Here is a 26118-nt window from a genome sequence, read left to right as displayed (position 1 = left end):
TACTATTAAATAGTACTTCCCCATTTCTGATCCTTTGTTCAGATCTCTGGTGGTTACTGGTCTTTTGGAATTATACTCATCAGTACTGGCATTTCTATTTTGTTGGTTATTCATTAGGCTCAGCCTTACTGATTAGAGCCAGCCCCCCTTTTGTTTTTCACCACATTTTTGGGGGCACTCCCACCACCTGGGGGATTACCACTAGTGGTAACAGGAGGTCTGGGAGTAGTACCTGGGGGTATGTTTTCCTTATTGTTGTTGGCCTTTGGGCAACTGCTGTCACTTTTGTAATGGCCTACCTGTTGGCAGGTATGACAATAAGGTTTCTTTTGGGTGTTGGGAGAAGTTTGGGACCCACCCTTTTCAGAGGATTTTTGGGGCCCTGTGGTTTGGTCAGAAGATTTATTTCCACCCTTCTCTTGAGGCTTGGTTGATTCCTTCTTTTGGTCACCACCCTGGTTCTTAGGCCTGACCCTGGTTCTGACCCATTTGTCTGCACTCTTACCTAATTCTTCTGGAGAGGTCAGATCAGAGTCTACCAGGTGCTGGTGTAATAACTGGTTCTGACAATTACTTAAGATTTGCTCTCTCATAATTAGATTGTATAATCAGTAGCCAGCCTTCAAAAGCCTTAGTCAAACAACAAGGGGTGGTGATGGACAGAGTTTCTGAATTAAGCAGAATACTCTCACCCAGTCAAGAGATCAGGGCTAGATCCAACACCGTTTTTTAGCTCACTGCACCATCCCAGCTCAGAACCTGGCTATATGCAAATTAGTCTGTTCCTGTCCCAGTGCATGATGGGAACAGGGCAAACCAAACTACAAAGCCAAATCTTTCACTGGGAAGGAAAAAAGCTTCCGGGGACCGGTTTCTGGCATTACAGCCGTCTTCGGCCCGGCTTGCTTGAATCCTGATGGTGCAATGAGCAAGGGACTCACATCTGAGTATACCCTTCCACGCTTATGGTGGACAAAATAATTAAACAACAAGGGGTGGTGATGGACAGAGTTTCTGAATTAAGCAGAATACTCTCACCCAGTCAAGAGATCAGGGCTAGATCCAACACCGTTTTTTAGCTCACTGCACCATCCCAGCTCAGAACCTGGCTATATGCAAATTAGTCTGTTCCTGTCCCAGTGCATGATGGGAACAGGGCAAACCAAACTACAAAGCCAATTCTTTCACTGGGAAGGAAACAAGCTTCCGGGGACCGGTTTCTGGCATTACAGCCGTCTTCGGCCTGGCTTGCTTGAATCCTGATGGTGCAATGAGCAAGGGACTCACATCTGAGTATACCCTTCCACGCTTATGGTGGACAAAATAATTAAACAACAAGGGGTGGTGATGGACAGAGTTTCTGAATTAAGCAGAATACTCTCACACAGTCAAGAGATCAGGGCTAGATCCAACACCGTTTTTTAGCTCACTGCACCATCCCAGCTCAGAACCTGGCTACATGCTCTCTTCTCTGAGGGGATGTCATCCCTCTGTGAGAAGATGCCTGAGAGCCATTGGTACGAATGGATATGTTAGAGCCTCTGGAGAGAGACCTAACTCGTCCATTCCCAATGTTAAGTCTGCCTGAGAGTGGGCCTGGGGGTCCCCCAGTTCCATCCTCATGCCTGCTTAAGTTGGTCCTGGTGAGTCTACTGACTTCTACCTGACCCTTGTCTGCCTCATCCCCTGACAACTCTTGATCCTCTTCCTCCCCTTCACTAACTGCTGCATGGAGGTTGAGGTCAGGGTCCCCAAGGGTTCCCTCTAAGGGGGGCATGTTCCCATCTGGATTAGAAGGATCTGTGTTAGCAGTCCTTCTGGCATCATAAGTTTCTAAGAGACCAATCAGAAAGGGAATTGTAGGGTTAGAACCCTGTTTTAGCTTCCTGGATGTACAGATTTGTCTCATCTCCTGGAAGCTAAGAGCAGCATATCTGTAAGTGACCTGTGGAGGGTCAACTGACACAAGGGGGGCCTCTGAGTTCCCTCCTTTGTCTGACATGCTTCTAGTGTGGTGTAAGTGATGCACCTACCTACACTATTTGTTTGCCTACTGATCCCTTGCTAAGAGTTGTAGTCAGGGTGTGCTAAGCCCTGTTGAACTACAACAGCTGGTTCAGTAGAACTCAGAGTATTCTAAGCTAAGTTATATGTACCTTGGTACTTATGTGATCTTTCAAATGATATTCATAGGATACGTGTGGTAAAACAACAGCAAGCTCAAATCCCAACCGCTGCTCACCAATGTGAGAAGTTGGCCTGATATATAATGTTCACTATTCTAGTGAGCACTTTGTATCAGTCCAAACAACCCTTATTGATGATTGGTTGTAAGTCAACCGTAGACCAGCTGTCCTAGTAGCATGGACAAGAGCAGTCTTTAGGCTAGACTCTAGAGGGCGTGTTAAGCCAGCTGTTATACCATCACATATACCCCTTGAACACCAAGTGAAAGGACACCACACAAGTTGTTATGAAAATAAAAGGATATTTATTTAGAACACAACAGCCCTGGACTCTTTATGAGGACAGGGCGCTAAGCACAATACAAAACTCTTATGAAAATACTCAAAGTCGCACAATTTACACAAATGCCTGAGGGGCACGAAAAACCATATACTCTCAAAGTGGAATGCGAAATTACTAGCAGGTAAGTACTACTCTAATAGACTTTAGGATCGCTAGGACTGGACTACTGAACCTTCAGATTACTAGCAGGAGGCCTAGGGGGATCGGGTGCAGAGTGTGCACTCTCACGCGGGATGCGGGACAAAGTCTATGGATGCTAGATTTCGTAAAGTTAGTGTTATCGGACGAATCCGACTAGGTAGAGCTGAAACGAAAAAGGATCTGGACCTTTAGATAGTTAAGCTATGCTGGAGCACCGAAATGCTCAGGTTACCTAGCCCAGGGGCTGCGGCTGCATAGGTCTGAAAAGACGTCGGGAATCCTCGTTGCAGTCTATGGAGCCTGAAAGAAGAAGTTGCTGGCAGGCGACCAGTGAAGAGATTCGGAGGGATCCAAGCCTGGATCGATGATGGAGGATACCTGTAAGCAGAGGGGACCAAGTTCTGAATCACTAGCCAGTGATTAGATGGGCACCAGGATGGCACCGGATGGAGTCACCTCGACAAGGTGAGTGGGCGACGCTGGGCTCTGCAGTCTCACGGACCAGGAGGCGTTGTCGGCGACCAGGATGGAGGTGCGAGCTGTCCCACGAAGGTATCTGCTGTCGACGTCGCTGGACCCAGGATTGGGGCAACAACTCTTGGCAAATGCAAGCCCACGCGGTGGACTCAAGATGGCGTCTGGAGTGGACCAGGAGGGTCCGGGGTGCTCCTCTGTTGGAGGGGAGCAAGGGCCAGTCTGGAGCAACCAGACCAGCGGTGTTGTCGTCGTGGTGCATCGTCAAGAGGGCCACAAGCCAGCAGGCAAGTAGCCGGACAAACGCGGTGAGCAGCAAAGAGCAGAAGGGCCCCACGCAGATCTCGTGGATGCTGGGAGGCTGGACTTCGGTGCTGGAGCTGCTCAGGGTTAGGGCTTCTCGAACCCCAAAGCACTCACTCGAGGATCCCTCGGCGGTCGTGCTGGATAAGCGTCGTGCAGTTCTGAAGATGGCCGGTCCCTCGAGGTCTCGTCACACCCACGGATCTCAGCTGGGCTGATGATGTAGGTAGAGGTCAGAGGTGCCAGGGAAGCCGGGTCTCGTCTTGCTGGTCGGTCGGATTCCGGAGGAAGGACGTGCAGCAAACCGCAGTATTCTTAGGTGGTGCCCGCAGATGCAGGGTGACTACTCCTTAGTCACAAGGGAGAAATCTTGAGAAGAAGTCTTGAGTTCCTTTTGTAGAAAGTAGTTTCAGGATTCAAAGATAATCTAATTTGGAAGGGGGCCCGCTCCTATCTTTATACTAAGGAAAGGGGCTGGCACGCGACTAGGTCCTGCCCATGGGTGGGACCAGGAAGGGGGGTGGTTACACCCCTCTCCCATGCCGGACTTTCCCCAGCTCAGGGGCTGGTGTGCCCCTGGAACTGGTCCTAGCCGGCCTATGCATAGTGAGCACCGGGGTGCCACTTGCAGTCACCTTCCTCTAAAGCCCTGCCTACCCAGGATACACAAAACCCTGTCTGGGATTGTGCTAGCACCGCCCCTGACAGGAAACCCTTTGTCCAAGCTCTCCTCGCTGGAAGGACTCCCAGCAGCAGGAGGTCAGACTTGTGTCTGTGGTGGCAGAATCCATTTTGTGATGCTGAGGCTCGAGTTAACTTTAACCGGGGTTCACAGTTACATACATGTCGTGTCCCTCTAGAAGGGTGGAATGCTAACCCCGTCGCCAGAATTGGCGAGGGGTTAGTATTCCAATTCGTATGACACCTTACTCGACTTGTTTTGATAAAGCGATACCAGAGTTGGCATATAACCGCGAGGATTATAATGCACTTAAGAGTATATGGTATGCGTTATCATGGAACAGCTATTAGGACTTGGTTCCGCAAGCTGCAAACGGGCTCAGCTCATGCCAGAGCACCATCTCACATGATTCCAAGCACTCTGCCTTCAGGATTGTCAAGGCCTGCCATAGGAGTGACTGATAGGAATCTATGTGTCCATTTTAGGGTTAGATATAGGTATACTATATCTAAAGCAAAGGGTGATTACACCACCTTGCCCCAGCTGTCGTGCAGCCAGTTGTGTCAGATTTAGATGGCCAGCCAGGGGTGGCATAATACTTGCTGCAGCCCCTGGTAGGCCCTGGGTACACCTATGCACTGAGTTACAGGGTCTGATAAGGTGGCCCAGTACCAATTGGTATATGCACCTAAGGTACATGGAATCCATTTTACAGAGAGAGCAGTAGGCCTGGGGCCCTGAATAGCAGGGTCCCAGGTCAACTAAGTCGGAAAACCAGCAAAACACCAGGCAAAAAGTTGGGGGCAACCATAGTCAGGTATCCACCCTCCTACAACGAGCTCGATCGCCCCCTTGGCCAAGAGGGACGAAACTTCCTCCTGCAGAAGCCGCAAGTGATCCCCCGATACGCTGTGGTATTGCGGTGGCATGGCTTGAGGGGTCGTCTCGAAGGGGAGGGAGTAGCCCCTCCGGACGATCTGCAGCACCCACCTGTCCGAAGTGACAGTGCGCCAGTGAGAGTGGTAATGGCGAACCCTGCCCCCCACTGGCGTCACATGGGCCGAGAAGCACGGACTAGGAGGGTTTAGAGGCGGATGCAGCGGGGGAAGGTGTGGACTGGCCTCGCCGTTGTCCCCCGACTGCCTCCACGGCGATTTACACGGCCGCCACCGCGCTGGATGTTAGTCTGCGGCGTGTGGCTGGCAGCACGTGTGGGGACGCCCCTTCCTTGGCCACGAAAGGAGCGAAAGGCACCCGATTGCTGGCGCGGGCCGAGAGGCCTAAGGACTTGGCCGTAGCCCTGGAGTCCTTAAAGCGCTCAAGCGCATGTCTGCCTTGTCGCCAAAAAGGCGACGGCCATCAAACGGCATGTCCATCAGAGTGTTTTGGACATCTGCCGAAAAGTTGGCGGACCTCAACCAGGCGTGGCGTCTGACCGCCACCGTCGTTGCCATCGCTCTACCTAGTGAGTCGGTGGTATCCAGCCCACACCGGATAGAATATTTGGCTGCATCCCGACCCTCCACAAGGGCTTGGCCGAGTTTGGCCCGTACCTCCAACGGACACTCTGGAAGCAATTCCGCAACCGTCTCCCACAGAGAGTGGGTGTAGCCGCCCAAGAGGCATGCGGTGTTGGAAGACATCATCCATCTCCTGATACTCAGGGTTTTCAATTAAAGGGGCCTGTTCATAGAAGTGAAAATCTCCAAACGCCGTCGAAAGTGGCGCCGTTCCGACGTCGGAACAGGAACGGAGGCATTGGGGGCGCCGCCGCCCGAGTACGACGCCGGAGGAGTCACCTGACGGACCGACGCCTCTGGGGGGGTCGTAAGGTCCACCGGTGACAATCCAGATCCCGAAGGAGGTCCAGTGGGGTCCCGCGGCACCGGGCCCGAAGGCGCCGGCGGCGTAGGGACCGCTTGACCCTGCGGCGCCGGGCCCGAAGGCGCCGGCGGTGTCGGGATTGTGGGGCCCGCGGACCCGAAGCACCCAACGGCGTCGGGGCCTAAGCCCCGACCCACTAGGGGCCCCAGACGGGTCCACTGGGCCCGAAGGCACTGCGGAGCCCGTCGGAGGAGAGAGGGACCTAATGGCCATGAGGAAGCGCTCGATCTCCGGCGTCGCGTCTCGCCCAGGGACCGGAGGGTGTGGAGCGGGACGCGACGCCCGCGACTCCGAAGGAGCCGCGTGGGTAGTGTCACCCGAACCCCCGGCCGCATTGCGTGATCGTCGGGGAGAGTCAGAAGAGCGATGACGCCTCTTCGACTTCTTGTGCTTCTTACCTGACGACGACTTCGACCCGGAGGAGTGGTGCCGACTCTCGGAACTGTAGTGGCTCCGAGCCCGCGACCTGTCCCTCGACCTCCTGTGGGACCGGGACCTCTCAAGGCGTGGGGCCGACTGCCGGAGTTCGAGTCGCCTGCGGGACCGCTCCCGCCTGGCTTTCGAAGAGAGGGCCCGGCAGTCGGAGCAGGCCTTGTTGTCGTGGTTGACGCCTAGACAAGTTAGGCACAGGTGGTGAGGATCCGTGACTGACATCGCGCGGTCGCAATCCTCGCAGTGCTTGAAGCCAGGCATCCCTACGGCACCGATCGGAGTCGTAAGACTTCGAGAAATGATCAAAAATGATCCAAAAAGTTAGTCAAAAATTGACTAAGGGTTACTGCATTTTCCAGATCTGCACTTGGTGGCGCGGAAAAAAGAAGAACTGACGTCAGCACGCGGAGGCGGCGTCTAAGCACTCCGACGACGCCTACCGCCGCGCAAGGGTACTGCTACGCAAAAGTTTCCGGATCCAGTCTGACGCCTGGGGATATTCTAAGGTAAGGAATTTATCACTAATGTGTCTCTTTCAGATGGATCCGTACAACGCCGCCTCCCCCGCGTGCAGACGTACTGCGGACAAATTTCCAGATCCATTCTGATGCCAGGGGAGAATTTACAAGTTAAGGAATCTGCGGCTAGATGTCTTGATCTGATATTCCTGGATGTGTCAATAGCGAGTGAAGGTGACCGTCTTCTGCAGTTCACCTCAGTCTATGTCACAGTCAAACCAGAAATATATTCTGATTCGTTTTATGCAACACTCCGGTACATAATTTGTGCCGATTATTTCTTTCTTCTTTTCTTATGCAGAGAACTTGATTCTGATATTGGAGACGATCTTGAAGCAGATGTGGCTGCAAACGACACCTCTTCCCTAGAGGGCTGCAACCCTATATACCCATTACGGTCTACCCATTTTTGTAGTATAGTAGTAATAGCATAATTAACATAATCGGGATAGGTTGTCTATTTTGTAAAAGTCAGGTTTATTTAAAATTCCAGTAAGATCTGACACCACAAGACCAGTCCAAGTTAGAACATGTGCCATTTGATGGGAAGAACCTGTTGGATAAACAAGGGGAATAAATCCTTAGGAAAAATTAGGAGGTGCAGATATGGTCAATGCCACAAGTTCTCTAACAGAGCATCCATTTTCATCCTTCAAACCCAAAAGAACTTTACAGCCATGTCAAAACTCATGCAATCTTGCAAAGAGGTAGCCTGGCAAAGTCTCATGGACATAAATCTATTTCTCAGAATTGTTAGCCCTCCTTTACCCATATTGTTTCCAAAGAAAGTCAAGCATGGAGTTGTACCTTTCACCACGTTTTTGCTGCTGTGGAAGAAAGAGATTCATATGGTACTTAAAGAACAAGTTACTTACCTTCGGTAACGCTTTTTCTGGTAGATACTATATCTGCCTGTGGATTCCTCACCTTGTGAATATCCCCCTTGCGTCAGCAACGTTCGGAAATTTTCTTCGTAGCACGCCGTCGTGGGCGACGTCACAGGAGCACGGCATCGCGCGCGACTCCGTCTGACGTCACCGACCCCATATTAGGCCCACGCCGGCGTGATGACGTCAGTTCCGCCCTTTTTTCCGTGCCTTCGAGGCACACGGACGGACCAACGATAGCAAATATGCAAATATACAATGTACACAGTACAAATAGAACCAAATCAATACAACAGTATTATAATCATATATACAGAAAGACCAGGTATAGCAGAGTAGACAACGGGGAGGCGGGTGGGTCAGTGAGGAATCCACAGGCAGATATAGTATCTACCAGAAAAAGCGTTACCGAAGGTAATTAACTTGTTCTTCTGATAGATACATCTGCCGTGTGGATTCCTCACCTTGTGAATAGATTCCCACAGCAGTCCCCACTCCCGGAGGAGGGTGTCTACTCTGCTACACCAGGAAGTCTTGGAGGACAGAACGCGCGAAGTGGCCATCCCTCCTCACCTCGGTATCTAAGCAGTAATGCTTCGCGAAAGTGTGGAGGGAGGCCCAAGTCGCGGCCCTGCAAATATCCTCAACAGGCACACCCCTAGACAAAGCAGATGTTGCAGACTTTGCTCTAGTTGAATGAGCTCTAATACCCTCAGGAGGGTCCTTACCCGCAAGGGAGTAGCAGATCTTGATGCACAGGATTATCCATCTGGAAAGAGTGCGCTTGTGCACCGCTCTGCCCTTCTTGCAGCCAGCAAAGCCAACAAACAGCTGGTCGTCCATCCGGAAGTCCTTAGTCCTGTCCAGATAGAAGGACACCGCCCGCTTAGGGTCCAGGCGATGCAGTCTCTCTTCCTCCTTAGACGGGTGAGGGGGAGGATAGAAGGTAGGAAGGGTAATGGACTGCCCAAGATGGAAAGGAGTCACCACCTTAGGCAGAAAAGCAGCCCTGGTCCTAAGAACCATCCTTTCTGCATGAATGGTCAGGAACGGGGGTTTGGAACTTAGAGCTTGAAGCTCACTTACCCTCCTTGCCGAGGTGATTGCAACGAGGAAAATAGTTTTAAAAGAGAGAAGCCTCAATGGACACTTGTGCAAGGGTTCAAAGGGAGAACCTATTAAAAAGGTCAGCACAAGATTCAAATCCCAATGAGGAATAATAAAAGGGGTAGGAGGAAACATATTCACAAGACCCCTCAAAAATCTCACAACCACCGGAGACTTAAAGAGAGAAGGCTGATCCGGCAAACATAGAAACGCCGATAAGGCCGAAAGATAACCCTTGACCGTGGACACAGCCAAACCTTGCTGCGCCAGATAAAGGGCAAACTGTAAAATATTAGACAAATGAGCCCTCAAAGGGTCAATATCCCTCTCCCTGCACCAAGAAACAAATTTTGTCCACCTATAGGAGTAAATGGACTTAGTGGTGTCACGCCTGGCAGAGAGAATGACATCCACCACCTCGTGAGGGAGAGAAAAAGAACTCAAGTTGCCCCGTTCAATCTCCAGGCATGAAGGTGTAATGTCTGGAGGTGGGGGTGTAGAACCTGCCCCTCCAACTGAGAGAGGAGGTCTGCCCTGTGAGGGAGACGGAGCGGCGGGTGAGAGGATAGGTGGAGTAGGTCCGAATACCACACCCTTCTCGGCCAATCCGGGGCGACCAATATGACTTGGGCCCGGTCTTGACGAATCTTCCTCAGAACCCGAGGAATCAAAGGTATGGGGGGAAACGCGTAAAGGAGTCGATCTCCCCAACTCAACTGAAACGCGTCCCCCAATGCTCCTTGCATCGGATACTGGAGACTGCAGAATGAAGGGCAGTGAGCATTCTCGCGAGTGGCGAACAGATCCACCCGAGGAGTCCCCCACATCCGAAAGATGTTGCGAACAACCTCCGGGTGAAGCCTCCACTCGTGGTCGGCAGAAAACTGTCGACTGAGACTGTCCGCACGCACGTTCAGAACCCCGGCCAGATGATTTGCCACCAGACAAATCTGATGGTCCTGAACCCAGGACCAGAGACGCAGAGCCTCTCTGCAGAGACACTGCGACCCTACTCCTCCCTGCTTGTTGATGTACCACATCGCAGTCGTGTTGTCCGTTAGGACCTGGACCGAACGACCGCGAAGGGAAGGGAGGAAGGCCTCTAGCGCCAAACGTATCGCCCTCAATTCCAGAAGGTTGATGTGAAACAACCTTTCTTCCGGAGACCAAAGACCCTTGACCTCCAGGTCTCCTAGATGAGCACCCCACCCGAGAGTGGATGCATCCGATATCACTGTGGCCACTGATGGAGGTAGCTGAAAAGGCTTTCCCTGTGACAGATTGCCTTCCACGCCCCACCAGGACAGGTCCGCTGCAGTTTCTCTGGAGATCCTCACAGACTCCCTGAGATCTCCGTTGTGCTGATACCACTGCCTGCGGAGGCACCACTGGAGCGCCCTCATGTGCCAGCGTGCATGACTGACCAACAGAATGCAAGAAGCCATCAGACCGAGCAGACGAAGGACCTTCAGGACTGGAACAACCGCTCCATTGAAGAATAAAGGAATCATTTCCTGAATGTCGCGAATCCTTTGAGGTGGAGGGAATGCACGACATACAGAAGTGTCCAGTACCGCACCTATGAACAGGTTGCGCTGGGAGGGCACCAGGTGAGATTTGGGTACGTTTATCGAAAAACCCAACCTGTGTAACAACTGAGTTGTCTCCTGCAGATGATGGAGCACCATCTCCGGCGACTCTGCTTTGATCAGCCAGTCGTCTAGATACGGGAATACAGGAATCCCTGACCTCCTGAGATGCGCCGCCACCACCGCCATCACCTTGGTGAAAACTCGAGGCGCAGTAGTAAGTCCAAACGGGAGGACCGCAAACTGATAGTGCTGCGATCCCACCGTAAAACGGAGATACTTCCTGTGCGACTTCAGGATTGGGATGTGAAAATACGCATCCTGCAAGTCGATCGACACCATCCAGTCTTCTTCCATCAGCGCCAGAAGAACCTGAGCAAGGGTGAGCATTTTGAACTTCTCCTGTTTGAGATAGAGGTTCAAAATCCTGAGATCCAGGATAGGCCGAAGTCTGCCATCCTTCTTTGGAATCAAGAAATACCGGAAGTAGCACCCTTGACCCCTCTCCTGCTCTGGAACCACCTCTATCGCTCCCTTTCGAAACAGAGCCAGGACTTCCTCCTGCAGGAGAAGCAGGTGGTCCTCCGAGCAATAACCTTGGCAAGGAGGGTAATTGAGAGGGAACTCCTGAAAAGGAAGTGCATACCCATTCTCTACGAGATTGAGAACCCAAAGATCTGATGTAACCGATTCCCAATCTCGTAGAAAGTGAGTAAGCCGACCCCCTACTGGCCCTACATGATCCAGAATGGTGGATCTAGGGCTGCTTTGCTGATGCGGGTGGGGGTTGGGCATTATTGGAGGAAGTGGAGGAAGAGGAGACTTGACGTCCACGTCCACGACCCCTCTGCCTACCTCTATAGGACTTATATAGAGGGTTCTGCTGCTGCTGCTGTTGTTGGCCCTGCTTGAAGGGACGAAAAGAAGATTTACCAAATCCCCTGAATTTTCTAGCTGCAGACCCTCTCATCTGCAGACCCAACGATCTCGCAGTGGCACGGCTGTCTTTAAACCTTTCCAAGGCCACATCCGCCTTCTTACCAAAAAGGCCAGATCCTTCAAAGGGTAAGTCCAACAAAGTAGATTGTACATCCGCTGAGAAATCAGATGACTTTAACCATGCGGCTCTCCTAGTTGCAATGGATGAGCCCATAATTCTGGCAACTGAATCCACAGTGTCCATGCCGCTTTGGATGACCATGCGGGCCGCAGCCTGAGTGTCAGAGATGACTTCATTAAAGTTTTTCCTATCCTCCTCAGGAAGTTTTGGTGACAATTGCTTCACTGAGTCCATCAGCGCGTGCACATATCTACCTAAAAGGCAAGTAGCATTTGACGACTTTAGAGCCATGCTTCCAGAAGAGAAAGTCTTCTTCGCGGCTTGATCCAACTTCTTAGACTCTTTGTCAGCAGGCACTTGAGGGAAGGAGCCTGCCGCCCTATTAGAACAAGCCGCCTGAACCACAAGACTTTCCGGAGACGGATGCGTAGAAAGAAAAGCAGGGTCATCAGGAGCCACCCTATAGCGCCTTGCAATAACCCTTGAAACTGCAGGAGCAGACAACGGCCTCTTCCAAATTTCCTTAATTGGATCTGACAAGGCATCAGTAAACGGCAAAGTTGGCTCCACAATTGAAGATGGAGAATGCAGGACTTCCGTGAGAATGTTGGGCTTGTACTCCACTGTGGGCAGCTTTAAGTTAAGAAGGTCAGCAGCCTTCCTAATAACCACGTGATAAGGAGCCACGTCCCTTGATGGTGCATCAGAAGTCGAAGGCAGACCCCACTCGGGAGAGAGTTCCAGACCACTAGCATCCCGAAGCTCTTCGAAGTCATCACCATGATCAGGAAGCTCGCCTTCTTCCACATCTCAACTCTCATCATCCTTTTGCTCGAGAAGACGCTGAGCTCTTCGCCTCGACCACTCCATACGAATCGAAGTCGACGGATCCGGTAACGACTCCGACGGAGCCGGTTCCGACGTCGCTCGAGGAACCGAAGCAGGAGGACGAGAGTCAAGAACAGGTGTGGTACCTCGATCTCGACTGCGAGGTCGATCCGGAGTCGGCGAAGCCGCATGCGGAGTCGAGGACCTCGGTGGAGTCGTACCGAGCCAAGGTGAAAGAGGCGCCGGCATGAAAGGCATAAATGGAGCAGGGGCATACGACTGAGGAATACCCAGGTTGTATGATAACGGACCCATGGGGCCACCAGGCGCTCCAGCGGGGTACATCGCCCTAGAATAAACTCCAAACATCGCATTGAGAAAATGCGAGGGATCCTGCCCAGGACCAGGAAAGGAAGGGTACGGACCTACCGGATGTTGCAATGGAGGCCGACCCGACACATCCTCACCCTGACCTTCTGGATTCACAGGAGTCTCCGCCGAAGCCGGTTCTTGAGTCACCTCCTCTTCTTCATGCTCCGAGGAAACCGGCTCCGGGTCCGGCTCCGGCGCCGGAGAACCCACTCTTGACAAAGCAGGTGAAGGAGAGACAAAGTCCTTACGGTGTTTGTGAGACTTTCTCTTCGAGTCAGAGGAATCCTTCCCCGAATGATGTCTCGAACTGTGCTTCCTCCTCTTATGCTTTCTCCTCGAAGAGCTCGAAGCATGCCCGGAAGCCGACTTAGATCTAGACCTAGACCTTTCTCTGGACTTCGACTTCGCCTTGGACCTCGAGTCGTCTCCAGACCTCGAACCCGCTCTGGACCTCGACGCCGATCTCGACCTCGACCGAGTCCTTTGCTTCGACTTCGATCTCCGTGACGTAGATCTCGAAAGTCGCCCAGAGTCCTTTTTCACCTTCGCCAAGAGCAACTTTGCTTCACGCTCCCGAAGCGCCTTCGGATTCATCTTAAAACAGGACTCGCAGTTCTTGACGTCGTGGCCCGATTCAAGACACCACAAACAATCCTTATGTGGGTCAGTGATAGACATCATGCGGGCACAAGACCTACATGGCTTAAAGCCTGTTTTCCTCGACGACATCTCCGGAGAAGAACAAAGTCGCAAGAGAGAAACAGTGACAAATATTAGTCAGAAAGATACTAGGTATCGCTGAAGATCCCGAAAACCGTTAGCGTCGGAGACGCGGAAAAAAGGGAACTGACGTCATCACGCCGACGTGGGCCTAATATGGGGTCGGTGACGTCAGACGGAGTCGCGCACGATGCCGTGCTCCTGTGACGTCGCCCTCGACGGCGTGCTACGAAGAAAATTTCCGAACGTTGCTGACGCAAGGGGGATATTCACAAGGTGAGGAATCCACACGGCAGATGTAACTATCAGAAATGGCAAATACTATGCCACTTCTAGATCAAACCCCCAATCCCTGATTAATCAGAGCTGGGCATGCCACATACCTGCCAAATATGGTACAGATTTGTCAAACTGTTCCGCGTGTTTAGCATTGAAAAATACAATTCTTTGAATTGGTTACAAGAAAGTCATGCATAACTAAATAATCATTACAAACTTCTAGCCACTAAAGGATGTGTATTTTAAGAGTTTTCAAAATATACTCACACACCACCAGTATTTGCCAGGAATATCAAAACTTACTTTTGCTTTTCGGCTTTAAACTGTTGAGTGCAATCATCAAATAATTTTTGGTTCATCTCCATAAAGAGTTTCAGGGCATTGTATATCAATCCGTGTATCGTTCTAAAAGTACAATTACAAGGTGAGCATTAGTTTTTCTAAATATATAGATTCGTCAAGATTGCAGTAACATTCCCTTAGACGCACCCTGTATCTTCACATGTATTTGCATGCAGATATTACATAAATACAAAAACAATCCTAACAAAAATTAGGCAAAGGCAACATGTCTTGTTTGCAGTGGCAGCACTGAATGGTATAGGAATGACCTTTTGGAGTTAATAGCAATGCATTTTCTTATAAATATAGATTACAAAATTGCTATTTTCATACTGTTTTTGCATGAGATAGAAGTGAATGTGCCAAAAACTGATGAGGGAGTACATTTCATATGCAAACTAGTCCGTAGTACATTACAATAAAACCACTTATTATGAGGCAGAATGAAATTAAACAACTAAGAGCATGAAGCGAAAGAAACTCTAGGATTGTCTGAAGTGGGCTAAAACAGACGAACTAGCTACTTATCTTCAGCAAAAATCTTTCTAGCATATAGTCTACATAAAGGCATATTCCGCACCTTGTGATGAAGAAGAGAGGAGATGAAAACTGGACCAAGACAAGCCAGTGCTTTGAAGGTGGTGCAGCCAAGTTTAAAGTTACACCGTTCGAGCACGGGGAGTCAGTGAAGGGCTTTTAACAGTGGACGGACATGTTGGTGTCTGGGCTGTTTGAAGATCAGTCGTGCCGCCTGGTTCTGGACCCGCTGTAAACGATTCAGCTGGTAGGCGGGGATGCCGACATAAAAGGAGTTGGCGTAGTCTAGCCGGGAGATTACTAGGGCCAGAAGAGCCAGGGTGAGGGCCTCTGTTGTAAGAAATCGAGCTATCTTACGGATTTTACGTAAGTGAAAAAAGCTAGATGAGACCACTGCGTTAATTTGGGGTTTCATCAACAGATCTTCACAGATGACCACCCCAAGGTTTTTGGCAGAATCAGCGGGGCAGGGAGGGAGACCTAAGCGAGTAGGTCAGAAATTGGAGCTCCATGGATTGGAGGTACCCCCGATAAGACCGAATTGGTTCAAATAATTTGCCCCCATCCAATCACTGATGTGGCACAAAGTGGACTGGAAGTTGGAGATGGATTGGTCCGAGGAATCAGTATCGAGGACCAGTTGAATGTCATCTGCATAGTTAAATGCAGTGACATTACGGCCTCGTAGGGAGCGGATGAGGGGGGCAAGGTACAAATTAACAAGCATTGGAAATGCAATAGGTCTCGCATTAGGAAAGTTTGAGCGATTGGTATTGTAAATTACACTTTTTTTATTTATGTGTTGGTTTTGAAAATAGCAAAATTAATAGCTTTGTCAGTTACAATGTCAATAGTTTTAACTTTCGCAAATGTGACACCTATAGCATTTGTAATGCAATGTGTGTTGTACTTACGTGACTTAGATGTATTGATATTACAAATAACAATGGCTTTTAATTTTGTAAATAATTAATACTTAAATAAAAGTTATTGTAATTTATAATGGCAATAGCTTAAACGTTTGTAAATAACTTTTGTGAAGATTATGTTCAGTGTATTTTATTGTGACGAAAATCCAAGAACATTGCATTTGCACCTACACACACACACACACACACACACACACACACATACAGATGTGGTGGTGGTGGATCTGGGGGATATGGTGGTGGTGGATGCGGTGGTGGATGTGGTGGTGATGGTGGATGTGGTGTTGGTGGATGCGGTGGTGGTGGTGGATGTTGTGGTGGTGGATGCGATGGTGGATGTGGTGCTGGTGGATGCGGTGGTGGTGGAAGTGGTGGTGGATGTGTTGGATGTGGTGGTGGATGTGGTGGTGGATGTGGTGGTGGTGGGTGTGGTGGTGGTGGTGGTGGTGGATGTGGTGTTGGTGGATGCGGTGGTGGTGCTGGATGCGGTGGTGGATGTGGTGGTGGTGGATGCGGTGGTGGTGGAAGCAGTGGTGGATGTGTTGGATGTGGTGGTGGATGTGGTGGATGTGGCGTGGATGTCATGGTGGATGTGGAGGTGATGGTGGATGTGGTGGTGGATGTGGTGGGGGATGTGGTGGTGATGGTGGATGTGGTGGTGGTGGTGGATGCGGTGGATGTGGTGGTGGTGGATGCAGTGGTGGTGGTGGATGGGGTGGTGGTGGATGGGGTGGTGGTGGATGGGGTGGTGGATGTAGTGGTGGTGGGTGTGGTGGATGTGGTGGTGGTGGGTGTGGTTAAAGTGTTGGTGGATGTGGTGGTGTATGTGGTGGGGGTGGATGCGGGGGTGGATGCGGTGGTGGATGTGGTGGTGGTGGTGGATGTGGTGTTGGTGGATGCGGTGGTGGTGGTGGATGTGGTGGTGGTGGATGCGGTGGTGGTGGAAGTGGTGGTGGACGTGTTAGATGTGGTGGTGGATGTGGTGGTGGTGGATGTGGGGAAAGTGGTGGGGAAAGTGGTGGTGGATGTGGTGGTGGATGTGGCGGTGGATGTCATGGTGGATGTGGAGGTGATGGTGGAGGTGGTGGTAAATGTGGTGGTGGATGTGGTGGTGGATGCGGTGGTGGTGGATGCGGTGGGTGAAACTGAAAGTAAGATACCTCTTTTCAGGTTTGTAATAGGACGTTTTACCATACAACACATGGGGCCAGTGTTTACATAGGAAAGGCAGAGTTAGCTGATTACATACTGATGTCGGAGAAACTGAAAATAATCACCTGGTGCTGAGTGACGTTACTTTTTTTTGGTAGTGTAACTTCAAATTTCATATTACAAGTCCAGGATTACAAGACCTAGCAGGCAAGGAAATAGAAATGGACTACTTACTTGCACTTGAAACTAAACAACCTAAGCTGTGTAAAATTGCATCCGAGTACTCCATGAATTGGATGCAAAATACAGAGTGCTCACATTTCCTAGACTCAACAAATGATAAGCAGCGGGCGAGCTGCAAGTCCTTTATTGAACACAATAGTATTGCAAGCGCGCTCTCAAACTCGCCCCTAAAAACGAAGCTAAAAATATTGTTCTCCCCACAGACTTTTATTCTAGGTATACCAATATGTGTGTGTGTTACACCTCCATCAGAATTAAACTACTCTTCTGATTTTGGCGCAGTGGCACTGAGGTGGTCGGCTCAACCATCAATTAAAAAAAAAAAAAAAATCAAGAAGCTCCTAATGGCAGGTCCTGTAATTCGTGATTGGGACCTGCTCCTTCCCGCACAATTGCATACAAAAGAGACGTCCGATTCGAGTCATCTGCACAGTAGAGGTGGTATACTTTGAAGACAGCTCGAGAGCAATACAAAATAAATGTGTGCAGAGCCATCCCACTTTGCAGTATAAATGCATTTTTAAGAAATCAGGCGGTTCATTGCTGGGTCGCTACTGGAGGAAGCACAGCCAGCAAGGCAGCTCATTCAATGCTCAAACGGCAAGCCGCTTTCAAGGGCAAAGTCACGACATATTTTCAATCCATTTTACAATCCCCAGAAGAAAAGTCTGGATAATTTATTGCCTTCTTTCGCTGCATGTTCCTCATAGAACACAAATGGATTCCAGTGTTAGGTGCGGCTTGTCATAACAGGAATTGCTCGAGGAAAACGTATGAGCTTGCATTAAACCACCGCTACACAAAGTGATGTTTTAACTATAAAAATAAAACTAGCTATTACCACGCTTCACAAAATGCGGCATTTACTCACATGGAGCCGCTTCCATGGACATCTTAACAACAAGCTGTTCATGAACACGTACAGGATTGGGTAAGACAGTAAGTGTATAGGAAATAAGCGTAAATGTACAGTAAATACCGACACCAGAAATGCACACAAAAATGAAATCCCAAACGCGGTAAAAGTTTAAGAGAAATAATAAATTAAAAGTCGCACTGTAGTTCTTCAGATGCACGACACCGTAAAGGCAAAAGGAAGACTAACACTAACAAAGAAAACAAATTAAAGACAAGGAAGAGAGAAAGAAAGGATGGAGGCTGAAGGCATGCTGAAGGGCGAGGAAGGCGAGGGAGGGAGGAGAAATGCGAGAAACGTGTGAAGCAGGGGGCGGGGGTAGCGGATACCTTTGAAGTCACTTCAAAGGCTTGTTGGCACAGCGCACGCTGGGGGATGACTGTGGGAGGGAGGCTGGTGTCTGTGCATGCGCTTTTAATGGCAATGCACATGCGCATTGAGCGAGCTTTCACGGGCACTTCATGGAATCGCCCGATCTCGGTAAGCTCTGTTTAAGCCCCTTTATATCGAGCTCCCGCTCTCAATGCACATGTGCATTGAGATAGGTCGCTCGACCTAAAAAGGAGAGGGGAAAGAGAAGAGCCCTGCGGGACACTACATGTTAACCCAACTTTGTCGGCAGAGAACAGAGAGGCGGACAGCCTGATGACGGTCACTCACAAATGAGCGGACCCAGTCAAGGGCTGATCCCCGAATGCCGGCCTCCTCGACACGGCCGACCAGAATATCATGGTCGACCGTGTCGAAGGCAGCCAGCAAATCGAGGAGCACCAAATCCTGGCAGATGTTACAATCCGCTCCCCTCCGCAGCTCTTCCATCACTGAGAGAATGACCAACTCAGTTGAATGGGCAGGCTGAAACCCGGCCTGTTGGGAGTCAAGAAACTGCGAGTGTTCAATAAATGAACTCAGGCAGTGAGTGACATGAGCCTCAAGAACTTTGCTGAGGTAGGGAAGTAGGGAAATGGGGCGAAAGTTGTTCATAAGGGAGGGATCCACATTGGGTTTCTTGAGAAAAGGCACCACCACAGCGGTTTTGAAGGAGCTAGGGACTGAGCCTATTTTGAGTGAATTGTTCAGGAGCGTCAACGGAGGAATGGGGCAGGCAGAGAAGGCCTCACGCAGGACATGGGGGGGGGGGGGGAACAGTCAATAGGGGAGCCAGAGCTCACCTTATTTAATAGAGTATAAAACTCATCCTCCGAAATAGGGGGGGGGGGGGGGATCTGTGTGATTTGCTGCGAGTAGTTGGGACAAGGGTGGACGGATCAGAGGGGGCCAGGCAAGAAATACTATTTTTGATTTTAACAACTTTTTCAAAGTGGGTTAAGTATTAGGGTGCCCCAGCCTGAGCAGGACACCCCTACAAACCCTAGAGTAGATTCTCCAGGCCGTAATTACGTGACGGCTAACTATGTAGTGGCTCTGCTGAACCTGGGCATGATTGGTATCAGACATGTTGGAATCATTCCCCAACACCGACTCCAATGTTGAAAGTATGATCCCATGTAGTGGGGGGTTCCCTTGGGGTACCTGAGTGTACTACCGATAACAGCCTTTCAGAAATCTGACAGCAAGCTAGTGCTGCTGCCGACCACAGACGTGATTCTGCCCTCCTCCTACTAACCCAACCTCGTGCACAGAAACATAGAATAAGAGGTTTCTTGTCACAGGGAGGTGTGACCGCCTTCCAGACATGACTTACTGTATTGGGCTGGGTTGGGGGGCACTTGAAAATGCCACCACTGCTTTGAAGGGCACATTTGGTGCCCTACTTGAATACTCCAGTTTGACCCAGTTCAGGGAGCCCTTAGCTCCTGCTCAGTCACGGAATTGGACAAAGGACTTAGAAGTATCCTCCCCTCTGTCCAGTCCCTCCTCTGAGAGGGACTCCCGAGTCTTCCAATCCCCTTCCTTGGGTACTTAGGGCTTACCTGTGGGTGGGTTCTCAGATTATTCGTGGGATAAGACTCAAGCCTGAAACCACGTCACTCTTCAACCATCGGGACACTTGGACTTTGCTGGACTTCGCCTGGAACCGAGACTGCATCACAGAAGAATCCTGCTGCTCTTGGTCTTGCTGTCCTGCAAGGTTTTTTCCAGGTTCAACAGACCTGTGTGTATCAAGTGCACCCGAAGTAATCCCTCTTGGAGTGAGAGAGTCACTCCCCAGCTTCTACAGGCACCGCAAAAAAGCTGACTGGTCTGCCGCTCCTGACATTCCACGGACTTAAAAAAACTTTGCAACACAGTTGGTGGTTCTGCAACTCCCTCGAGGCCGTACTGCAATTTTGAGGCCAGTGTCCTTCAACGGAACCACTGGGACCAAACCCCTGTGCACTGCATCGACTTGCAGTTGCCAAGGATTTTTGCCTCTGCACTCTAGAGATCTTCGGGCTACAAGAAGCTTCAGCCTCTCTTTCTGCCAAGATCAGAGTCCTCATCACATCATTGGCACTGTGGGTCTTCATCTTTGGTGAGCTGTTCGAGGTGCTCTTGGGACTTCTGTGCCTTCGGCCTGTGGGTCCTGTAGAGGGTCTTCTCCTGCTTCAGTGGGCGAACCCTGCTTGCTCGGGCTTACTCTGACTCTCCTGGTTGTGGTGAGTCCCTTGGACCTTGCTGGCCCCAAAGGCTGCTCCTTTTTCGCTTTTCATGCATGGTGCAGTGCCAAGACTTGTTGGTGCTCCCGCCAGACACCGATCCCCTAGTCCTGACTTCCAATGCCGGACAGTAAATGCACGGCTCCTGGTCTTCCTATAGCATAACCTTGACCCCACAGCTGCAGCGACAAGGTACACTTAACTCTTCTGAATCATCCAAAATCAGTGGGCATTGCTCTTCCGTGTCTCTTAGTCACCTCCCTGTGGCACAGACTCGGTCTCCTCTACTTGCAGGTTATTCACTTCAAGAATTTACTCTTGGATTCCACTAGACTCATGCACAGTCTTCGCCAGTGACATCTTTCCTGAAGTCCTCCATTGTTGTCTACAGCGGTTTCCGGCGTCACTTTGCACCTATGCAATTGGCTTTCCTGGTGAAGGTATTCTGGTTCCTGGGGTATCCACGGGTGGCGTGACTCTCCAACCTTCTGTCTTCCACATGGTTTCTTCAGGGTCCACTGGGAAGGGTCCTTTTTCTTAAAAACTGTGACGCGACGTTCCAGTTGACTTCTATTGGACACGAGGCTGTGTTTCCACTCTGCACACAGCCTCTGTGGTGTTCCTGGGTCCTTACTTTGGGGGGTTCCTGGTGTCCCAAGCTCCTTTGAGTCTTCTGGTCCAAGTCCTGACTTCAGTTGCAGTTCGTACTCAATTTTTTTCGTAAATGGTTTGGTCTCCCCCTGAAGACCACTGTATTCTGTGCTTCCTACCTATTTACAATTGAAGTATTATTGTGTATTTGTGTTTATAAACAATCTCAGTCGCAACTTATGGTGCAGCAGTGTGGGGTGTTGCTCCCGTTTGCAGATTACAACAAATAGAGAACAAATTTTGGAAATGGCTTTTAGGCGTTCCATAATCTTGTCCCTCTATTACTTGCCACAAAGAACTAGATCTTCCACATGTTTCAGACCAAATTTATGCCGCCTCCACGCTTCTTTGGCACTCAAAATGGAGGAGGAACACCCTAAAGCTGACACAAGATATTATTTTAGATGGTTTAAAATTAGATGGATGCAGCAACATGAAATGGTTGCAATTTGTTAAGACAAGCTTATTTACCATTGGACATCCAAAGTTATTTGAGGATCCAACGACCTGTCTTTCTAACTCTAGGTCTGAGGTAAAAAAACTTTTTTTGAAAAACAGGATAAGGAGATGTGGGAAATTATTCAACTCAAACCTAGGGTTCAACAATATTATTTAAATCCTGGTACAAACTTGTCTGACCTTAACTACCTATTGTTTGTGACCAATCATTATCACAGATTTTTATTGATAAGATTCCGCTTGAATTATATCCCACTGATGCTCGGTTATCCTGCTAATATGTACTCGCGGAAAGCGTTGCTGGGTGAAGTAGGGGAGACAACACTAACTAAACTTCAGGTGACCCAACATCCTGCGGCAAGGATGGTTCTAACTCGCCCCCCAGAATCCCCATCTCTTCCCTTACTCAGAGAACTGCACTGGCTCCCAGTGAAGAAGAGATCTTTTTTTAAGATCTGCTTCCTCTCTTTTAAAGCTCTTAGGGGGGGGAAGGCCCCCGCTATTTGCAAAACAAGCTTTCCAGGCAGGTGTCCGGATGCAATTTAAGATCCAACTCACTGGCCCTCCCGAAGGTCTCACACATTCGGTTAAGTCGCACAGGTAATGTGGGATTCTTGTAAAGCGCACTATTACTCTACCGAGTGTCCTGGCGCTGTAGACCACTGGGGAACCCGTCCTGGTTTTTCCTGTGAGATGGTCCCTTTCTGGGTATCTCCAGGGTGAAACCAGGCATCCCCGGCGTCTGTAGGGGGCCGTTGTAGAGATGAGGCAAGCTTAATGCCAAGAGTTACCGAGTGTGTTCCCTGGTTAGAGTAGGCACTGAGGCGAGAATTATCGAGTCAGTTGACCCCTGGTCCACGAACCTGCCGCGTCGGGAATTGAACCCTGGTCCCGGGCCGTTCTCTGCTTACAGGTCTGCCGCCTCTAACCAGTGAGCGATTTACAAAAGGGGGTGGTGATGAACAGAGTGTCTGAGTTAAACAGACCACTCTTACCCAGTCCAAAGATCAGGGCTTGATCCATCACCGTTATTTATCTCACTGCCCCATCCCAGCTCAGAACCTGGCTATATGCAAATCAGTCTGTCCCTGGCCCAGTGCATCATGGGAACAGGGCAGACTAAACTACCAAGCCAATTCTTCACCAGAAAGGAGACAAGCTACCGGGGACCGGTTTCTGGCATTTCAGCCTTCTTCGGCCCGGCTTGCTTGAATCCTGATGGAGCAGTGAGAAAGGGACTCATGTCTGAGTATACCCTGCCACACCTATAGTGGCCAAAAACGATTTACAAAAGGGGGTGGTGATGAACAGAGTGTCTGAGTTAAACAGACCACTCTTACCCAGTCCAAAGATCAGGGCTTGATCCATCACCGTTATTTATCTCACTGCCCCATCCCAGCTCAGAACCTGGCTATATGCAAATCAGTCTGTCCCTGGCCCAGTGCATCATGGGAACAGGGCAGACTAAACTACCAAGCCAATTCTTCACCAGAAAGGAGACAAGCTACCGGGGACCGGTTTCTGGCATTTCAGCCTTCTTCGGCCCGGCTTGCTTGAATCCTGATGGAGCAGTGAGAAAGGGACTCATGTCTGAGTATACCCTGCCACACCTATAGTGGCCAAAAACGATTTACAAAAGGGGGTGGTGATGAACAGAGTGTCTGAGTTAAACAGACCACTCTTACCCAGTCCAAAGATCAGGGCTTGATCCATCACCGTTATTTATCTCACTGCCCCATCCCAGCTCAGAACCTGGCTATAACCAGTGAGCCACACCTCTCCACTCTAACCAGTGAACCACACCTTTCCACAGGTGGTAGAGCTTTTTCATACATTGCTCTCAAATACTGGAACTCGTTACCAGAGGCCCTACGTAAATCAACATCTCTCCTGACCTTCAGGAAACAACTAAAAACCTTCCTGTTTTAACATGGCTCTTTACTAGAGCAACTATTATCCCGACCTGCTTTATGCTATCTCCTAGGTAAGCGCTGAGATGCCCCCGGGTGAGTCACGCGCTGTATAAGAGATCTTTAACATTACATCATTAACATATATCTACTCAATGTGATCTTCAACTGCTTATCTTCTGTGCATTTGATAGAAAGGAGAGGAAGATTTTGATGTCCTTTGTTGCAGTCACCCGGATTGAGGCAATGTCGACCAAACCTTTACCTCTTAAAGCAGTTGTCTGATCAGTATACCTGTTATTGCTTGGCCTTATTTCTTCAAAGTGCTATAAAGACAGGCAAATATCAATCATGAGGTTAATTGTATGCAAATGACATGTATATAAGATGTTTAAGTCATTTTTGTATCGATTTGGATTTTTTAAGCGTTTTTATAATGTATTACTTGTTTTTATTTCTGGTGAAATACTTTTATGCTGTTTTTTCACAAGTATTTTGGCAGACTAACTGGGTTTATATCTTCGGGTAGAAGATATACCAATGTGTTATTGAGTGCTGTGTAATAAATTTACATTTTTATATATACACACTGTGGTTCTTTTTCGTTTAAACTACACTACATGATTAGTAAAGTAAAACAAGCTGCTTAACACTCCTTCAAGATAAGCCTGAAGGCTGCTTTCCACAGCTACCACTTTGAGAGCATTCTATGGTTATCACAGACCACTAAAATTACCATTAGGGTTGCCTGGATTAGTGCAAGTGTGCACCATATACTAAGCTAGCCTCCTAAATTGGTGTGCAGCAGTTGGGATTTAAGCCTGCACTGTTTTACCAGGGATCTAGGTGTAGTTAGATGAAAAACCATCAATAGCATAGGTGCATATAAAAATACTCTAGTAAGTAGTAAGTTCTACTGAACTTTTTGGATTGGCAATCAAGGGTCTAGCACAACCCTTTCTCCAATCTTTGGAAGTTTTGTTTTCACTAGGGTAGGTAGGTGACACCACACTACACCTAGTTAACATGTCTTTAGTTGGAGAGAACAGTGGGGTACAGCTCTCTAAGTACAGTGGTCTGAGGTTCCAGGAACTCCGGACCATAGCTGCATTTAGAAGGCTAAATAATGGTAGTAACCCAACAAAGAGCAACTCATACAGATGATCCTGCAGTAGGACATGCACAACCCTGAAGTCAGAGGGGCAGGGTGACTTTGGTACGGGTGGGGCTCAAGAAGAGGGGTCAGGGTGGCTCAACCCAGTGACTACAATTCTGAGCATGACCAGGAGAAGTCTGAGGACCCCACACCGGTAAATTCTGATCTACCAGGGAATGAATTGGAGGCATCTAAAAGGTAGGTCCCCCTTTGTTCCTCCTGGGAGGGCAAAAAGAGGCCAGGGGAGGTCTGGGTCCTCCCCTGTCCATTCCAATGCCTTTAACACCTCTACAGGGACTCCTTAGAAAGGGAATACCACCTGCTCAAACTTGAGAGCTAGGCTCAAGAAGGAGCAGTTGGCTCTTGATAAGGGACCCTAGAAGTACAAAAGGTTAGGCAGAATTTGTGACTTGGGTACCATGGTAGCAGAACTAGCGAGCGTAGGATCAGGGAACAGTCCTTTGATACTATGAACCGGAGCAGGATAGTGCCTCCTTACCAGGAAGGGATTACATCCATAAATGGATCACTGCCTTTGGGGGGGCCTGTAATGTACAGAAGGTCCCTTAAGGGCAGTGGGCCACTTTCCGGTGGCTCTACTCTGCTAGCAAAGGTAGAGACAAACGTCTCCTGGTCAAGGAGGAAGATGCTGACAACTACACAGTCTTGAAGAGTGCCCTCATAGATGGGTTTTGTTTAACCACTGGGCAATACGGGGTAAAGTTTAGGGGCACACAGAACGCACATGCCCAAGACTGGGTTGATTTTGTAGATAGTGCTATTAAGGCTCTGGAAGGCTAGCTTTATGGAAGTAATGTGCATGACTATGAGGGACTGTACAATTTATTTATGAGGGAGACCATCCTTAATAACTGTCCAAATCATTTGTTGCACCAGAACCTGGTGGACTTTGATCTGACCTCCCCCGAAGAAATGGGAAAGAAGGCCAACAATTTGGTCTGCACCAGGGTCAAGCAGACAAACAATTGTGGTGACCGAAAGAAGCAAGATTCTTCTACTGCCCAAGAGAAGGGTGGGGAGAAAGGTAAAGACAACAAGCATTGGCATAGCCAATAGGTCTCGCCTTTGGGGCCTTATAAGTGTTTAACCATGCAACAGTTAATGTTGTTACACCAAGGATATTGTGCTGCATAACTAAATACTTATAAGGTCCCAAAAGCGAGACCTATTGGCTATGCCAATGGTTGTCTTTTTAAGTTACCATACGAGATGAAAAAAGGAACTGCTTAATTTTTAATTTCCATTTAAAAGTATGATGTGAATGTTTGTGAAAAAACACTCCTGGTTCCAGGATAGGCATAACAGTTCCAAACCATGAGATAAGATTATGTCCCTGTGCCTTAGTTGCTTGGTAGTGAAATGGTAGTGTTTATCCATTCCCTCTCGTGGTAAGAAAG

At 49.3% G+C, this 26118-nt stretch overlaps 1 protein-coding gene across 3 annotated transcripts in view; it reads right to left on the bottom strand.

Annotated features, from left to right (window-relative positions):
* PPP2R5C (protein phosphatase 2 regulatory subunit B'gamma) overlaps positions 1–26118 on the bottom strand; it is a 1413048-nt gene that overhangs the window by 194248 nt on the left and 1192682 nt on the right. For all 3 annotated transcript variants that reach the window (XM_086937820.1, XM_086937822.1, XM_086937821.1), the window contains one exon: positions 14109–14210. In XM_086937820.1, coding sequence (XP_086793946.1) covers positions 14109–14210 — 102 coding nt within the window. The remainder of the gene's footprint in view (positions 1–14108; positions 14211–26118) is intronic.

The sequence above is a fragment of the Lissotriton vulgaris genome, chromosome 9 (assembly GCF_964263255.1).
Source record: "Lissotriton vulgaris chromosome 9, aLisVul1.2, whole genome shotgun sequence".
Classification (NCBI taxonomy): Eukaryota; Metazoa; Chordata; class Amphibia; order Caudata; family Salamandridae; genus Lissotriton; species Lissotriton vulgaris.
Note: the sequence above shows the minus strand (reverse complement) of the source record. Positions and strands in the feature narration are given on the sequence as shown.